Below are 5451 nucleotides of genomic sequence, written 5' to 3' on the forward strand. Positions count from 1 at the left end.
TAATGAGCTGCAACTCTGTTACGTTGCTCATTCTGGTCACATGACATCTGTTGCTTCTGTCCATCCTGGAGAGGATCCTGTTGCTCTATGAAGCTCCTTCCTGTTTCCCTGTTAAAGGGTTTTTAATGTCTTTATTTCAGGAGTTGTTCCTGATCCGATGTGAGGTCCTGGGGCAGATTGTCATGTGTACAAATTGTAAAGCTATTTGAGGCAAACCTTGTATTTGTGATGTTTGGGCTAAACAAAATAAACTGAATTGAACAGGGGAGCTGGTGTTTGGCTTTAGTACATTAGAGCTGGTGTTAGGCTTTAGTACAGAAGAGATAGTGTTAGGCTTTAGTACAGAAGAGCTAGTGTTAGGCGTTAGTACAGAAGAGCTAGTGTTAGGCTTTAGTACAGAAGAGCTGGTGTTAGGCTTTAGTACAGAAGAGCTGGTGTTAGGCTTTAGTACAGAAGAGCTGGTGTTAGGCTTTAGTACATTAGAGCTGGTGTTAGGCTTTAGTACAGAAGAGATGGTGTTAGGCTTTAGTACAGAAGAGATGGTGTTAGGCTTTAGTACAGAAAAGTTAGTGTTAGGCTTTAGTACAGAAGAGATGGTGTTAGGCTTTAGTACAGAAGAGATGGTGTTAGGCTTTAGTACAGAAGAGATAGTGTTAGGCTTTAGTACAGAAGAGATGGTGTTTGGTTACAGAACTGTGCAGCGCCCCCCAGAGGGAGGAGCTGATCCTGGTTGTGTCCAGGTTGTGAGGGGTCTGCAGTGGTACAAGTCCTTGTGTATTTACGCAATATGGTCTGTGGATTTTCCGAGTGGATTATACAATTACTTAAAATACTTGAAACATCTGAGAATATCTTACCAGATTTTGTTTTGTTTTGTATTTATGGTAATATATGTGTGTGTGTGTGTGTGTGTGTGTGTGTGTGTGTGTGTGTGTGTGTGTATGTATGTATGTATGTATGTATGTATGTATGTATGTGTATATATATATATATATATATATATATATATATATATATATATATATATATATATATATACATATACATATATATACATATATATATATATATATATATATATATATATATATATATATATATATATATACATATATATATATATATATATATATATATATATATATATATATATATATATACATTCATTCATTCATTCATGTTAGAGCGTGTATATTCCCATAGTCCAGTCATTCAGATGTGAATAACATCATGGCGCATTACAGTGTTGAGATTTGACATAAATTATTAGAAAGGACCAAAAATAGGCAAAACTTTGTCATCAATCTTCAATATAAATAAAGGTATGACATTTGAAAGGGCGTGTGCATATTATTCAGTCTTTATGAATGAATGGTATGGAAATGAGAATAACCTTTAAAGCTGTATACGATCTCAAAAGATGGTAACAGTATCTGGTAGTAGCAGTACTCGTCAAGGTATAACGAGGGGTAATAGTCATATTTGTTCTGTTTTATCACTCCATACCAGCTGGTGGCGATAAAGCACCATGACATTGTTTGTCATCGTCAAACCTCCGAAAGAGGGGATGCTTTTATTCTGAAGGAGTTCGGCCGGAAGTAGTCTTGTTGCTGGTGTCGTAACAGAAATGATTACGGAAGCCGGTCAGTCTGCGCGTGAACCAGAAGGAGCGGGAGCCTTCAGGACTTCAACCCTCACCACTACAAAGGCAACGCGCCGCTCACCTCAGCGCGATTCCTCCTCACGGAGCTCACGAGGCTGCTGACGTCACAGGACGTGTGTTCGAGATCAGCTGTGTGCGCGAGACGTCAGCTCCACCACAGGTATCTCCACGAGATGACGTCATAACCTGAGGTATCTTCACAACATGACGCCTTAACTTTGTGTCTTCACGACATGACGTCATAACTTTATGTATCTTCATAATATGACGTCATAACTGTATGTATCTTTACAATATGACGTCATAGCGTCATGTATCTTCACAACATGACGTCATAACTTCATGTATCTTCACAACATGACGTTATAACTTCATGTGTTTTCATAATATGACGTCATAACTTTGTGTGTCGCGTGCTTTCCGCTGTCCTGAACTCAAAGTGAAGACGTGTCTGCTCACGTGACGTCACCAGCGGCTTATAGCTCATTGGCATCACTTGGTATTTATTTTCATAAGCACCATACTTAATAGAAGAGCTTCTGTGAACTGCATGAATGATATTTATTTTGTTTGTTTGTGATCTATGTATTGGCGTGTTCCACACTACAAAACATTGTACTAAAACACACATTACAAAAGTCATGAAAGTAATGTAGAAGATTTGCAGACGAGACAACATCTTTTGTACATGGAGCAAATATGAGGAACAGTTGGAGCGACAGTTGGGCCGGCAGAGTGAGACGCCTGATAAGTGTTTTCCTCGTCATTATCAGCAGACACACCCTTCAGTCACAGCTCATAGGCCACACCCTGAAACACACACACACACACACGGTTAACACACTCTGTGGTTTTGTATTCACAACCAGCCAATGACTACAGTTGCAGTCCTTGGAGGAGGGATTGGGGGTCTGGCAGCATCCTACTACCTGTGCAAGAGCCCCCAGGTTACCAAGGTAACACACACACACACACACACACACACACACAGTTATGTGGTAATCCCAGAAGATCTTTTCCAAGCAACTCTAAGCTAACCGTGGCAGTGTACTTCATGTTGTCCAGTCGATCTACAATGAGCTGAAGAGGAAGCCGAAAGACACGTTATTTCAGAATAAATCTGTGACAAGCCCGTATCAGTACCAGGGCTTCCTGTAGTACCAGTACCAGGGCTTCCTGTAGTACGAGGGCTTCCTGTAGTACGAGGGCTTCCTGTAGTACGAGGGCTTCCTGTAGTACGAGGGCTTCCTGTAGTACGAGGGCTTCCTGTAGTACGAGGGCTTCCTGTAGTACTAGTACCAGGGCTTCCTGTAGTACGAGGGCTTCCTGTAGTATCAGTACTAGGGCTTCCTGCTGTACAAGTACCAGGGCTTCCTGCTGTACAAGTACCAGGGCTTCCTGCTGTACAAGTACCAGGGCTTCCTGCTGTACAAGTACCAGGGCTTCCTGCTGTACAAGTACCAGGGCTTCCTGCTGTACAAGTACCAGGGCTTCCTGCTGTACAAGTACCAGGGCTTCCTGTAGTACAAGTACTAGGGCTTCCTGTAGTACCAGTACCAGGGCTTCCTGCAGAACCAGGGTTTCATGTCGTACCAGTACCAGGGCTTCCTGCAGAACCAGGGCTTCCTGTAGTACCAGTACTAGGGCTTCCTGTAGTTCAAGTATCTCGGGGTCTTGTTCAGGAGTGAGGGTCAGGTGGAGCGGGAGATGGACAGGCGGATCGGTGCGGTAAAACAGGCGCTGCACCGGTCCTCTTGGTGCAGAGGGAGCTGAGCCGGAAGGAGAAGCTCTGAGTTTACTGGTCGTCCACGTTCCAACACTCACCTACGATCACCAACTCTGGGTCAAGACCCAAAGAACGAGGTTGCGGATACAAGCTGCCGAAATGAGGTTCCTCTGTAGGGCTCAGCCTTAGAGATAGGGTAAGGAGATGAAGTTCCTCTGTAGGGCTCAGCCTTAGAGATAAAGAAAGGAGCTCTGACATCAGGAGGAGCTAGGAGTTGAGCCGCTGCTCCTCGGTATCTAAAGGAGTCAGCTGAGGTGGTTCAGCATCTCATCAGGACGCCTTCTGGTCGTCTCCATTAGAGGTTCTCCAGGCTCGTTACCTGGCAGGAGACCCAGAGGAAGACCAGGACACGCTGGAGGATCATATCTCCCTAGACTGGGAACGCCTCGGGTCCTCCAGGATGACCTGGAAAGTGTTGCTGATGAGAGAGAAGCCTGGCTCGGCCTGCTGGACCTGCTGCTAAAGATTAAGATGGCATTTTTAATGTTTGTCGAAGAAGAAAAAAATCCACAGCAACGCCAGCTATTTGTATCTTTCTCTCCATCAGCCATGGGAGGCAGTAATGAGCTGATTGTGGCAAAGCATACCATAATGAGGTGGAGAAGATGCACCTGACAACATATAAGCCAAACACAACTACTGTTAAGAATATGAATAAATGTATTTATTAGTCCTCCCATCTCCTGTCCAGGTCGTTGTATTGGAGTCCAGCAGTCGCTTTGGAGGTTGGCTGTGGTCCACCAGGAGGTCAGATGGGGCGGTGTTTGAGCATGGACCCAGAGGGATTCGACCAGCTGGGGACGTGGGACGCAACACACTCAACATGGTAAGTTTAAAAGCAGTGGTGATGATGATGAGGGAGGCGAGGGGGGGGACACAACAGTAAAATGCAGACCGTAAAGCTTAACCCCTTGATGGGCTGAGGTGACGAGCTCCTTCAGCAGAAACCTGACAGTGAAGCAATTGATCTAAATGTCTAAATATTTGCAGAGAGAAACTATAAGATCCCTTAGAGAAGAGAGGTGATGACGCTGTCTGACATCTTAACCCTCGTCCTCGACATATTTTTGGAAACATTCAATAGTGTGTGTGTGTGTGTGTGTGTGTGTGTGTGTGTGTGTGTGTGTGTGTGTGTGTGTGTGTGTGTGTGTGTGTGTGTGTAGGTGGATGACCTGGGTCTTGGGGGGGAGATTCTGCCCGTCTCCTCCAGCCATGTGGCCTCTAAGAGCAGATATGTGTACGTCAACCAACAGCTCCACAGGATGCCTTCAGGCCTGAGGTGAGATCAGTGCTGCATGACGGGGTGAGAGGGTAACTAGTAACCACCACTCAGTGCTGCATGACGGGGTGAGAGGATAACTAGTAACCACCACTCAGTGCTGCATGACGGGGTGAGAGGGTAACTCGTGACCACCACTCAGTGCTGCATGACGGGGTGAGAGGATAACTAGTAACCACCACTCAGTGCTGCATGACGGGGTGAGAGGGTAACTCGTGACCACCACTCAGTGCTGCATGACGGGGTGAGAGGGTAACTCGTGACCACCACTCAGTGCTGCATGACGGGGTGAGAGGGTAACTAGTGACCACCACTCAGTGCTGCATGACGGGGTGAGAGGGTAACTCGTGACCACCACTCAGTGCTGCATGACGGGGTGAGAGGGTAACTAGTGACCACCACTCTATGCTGCATGACGGGGTGAGAGGGTAACTCGTGACCACCACTCAGTGCTGCATGACGGGGTGAGAGGATAACTAGTAACCACCACTCAGTGCTGCATGACGAGATGAGAGGGTAACTCGTGACCACCACTCAGTGCTGCATGAAGGGGTGAGAGGGTAACTAGTGATCACCACTCAGTGCTGCATGACGAGATGAGAGGGTAACTCGTGACCACCACTCAGTGCTGCATGACGAGATGAGAGGGTAACTAGTGACCACCACTCAGTGCTGCATGACGGGGTGAGAAGGTAACTCGTGACCACCACTCAGTGCTGCATG

General features: G+C 46.1%; 1 protein-coding gene across 3 annotated transcripts in view; it reads left to right on the top strand.

Annotated features, from left to right (window-relative positions):
* The first annotated feature begins 1628 nt into the window (after nucleotides 1-1628).
* The window catches only part of ppox (protoporphyrinogen oxidase), a 9314-nt gene continuing 5491 nt past the window's right edge, over nucleotides 1629-5451 (top strand). For 2 of the 3 annotated variants that reach the window (XM_068570163.1, XM_068570166.1), the window contains exons 1-4: nucleotides 1629-1854; nucleotides 2533-2619; nucleotides 4141-4275; nucleotides 4613-4728. In XM_068570163.1, coding sequence (XP_068426264.1) covers nucleotides 2536-2619; nucleotides 4141-4275; nucleotides 4613-4728 — 335 coding nt within the window. In that variant the 5' untranslated portion in view covers nucleotides 1629-1854; nucleotides 2533-2535. The remainder of the gene's footprint in view (nucleotides 1855-2532; nucleotides 2620-4140; nucleotides 4276-4612; nucleotides 4729-5451) is intronic. The other variant, XM_068570164.1, reaches the window with a different exon arrangement.

The sequence above is a fragment of the Clinocottus analis genome, unplaced genomic scaffold (assembly GCF_023055335.1).
Source record: "Clinocottus analis isolate CAN_PGR_092001 unplaced genomic scaffold, fCliAna1.0.p SCAF_9, whole genome shotgun sequence".
NCBI classification, from domain to species: domain Eukaryota; kingdom Metazoa; phylum Chordata; class Actinopteri; order Perciformes; family Cottidae; genus Clinocottus; species Clinocottus analis.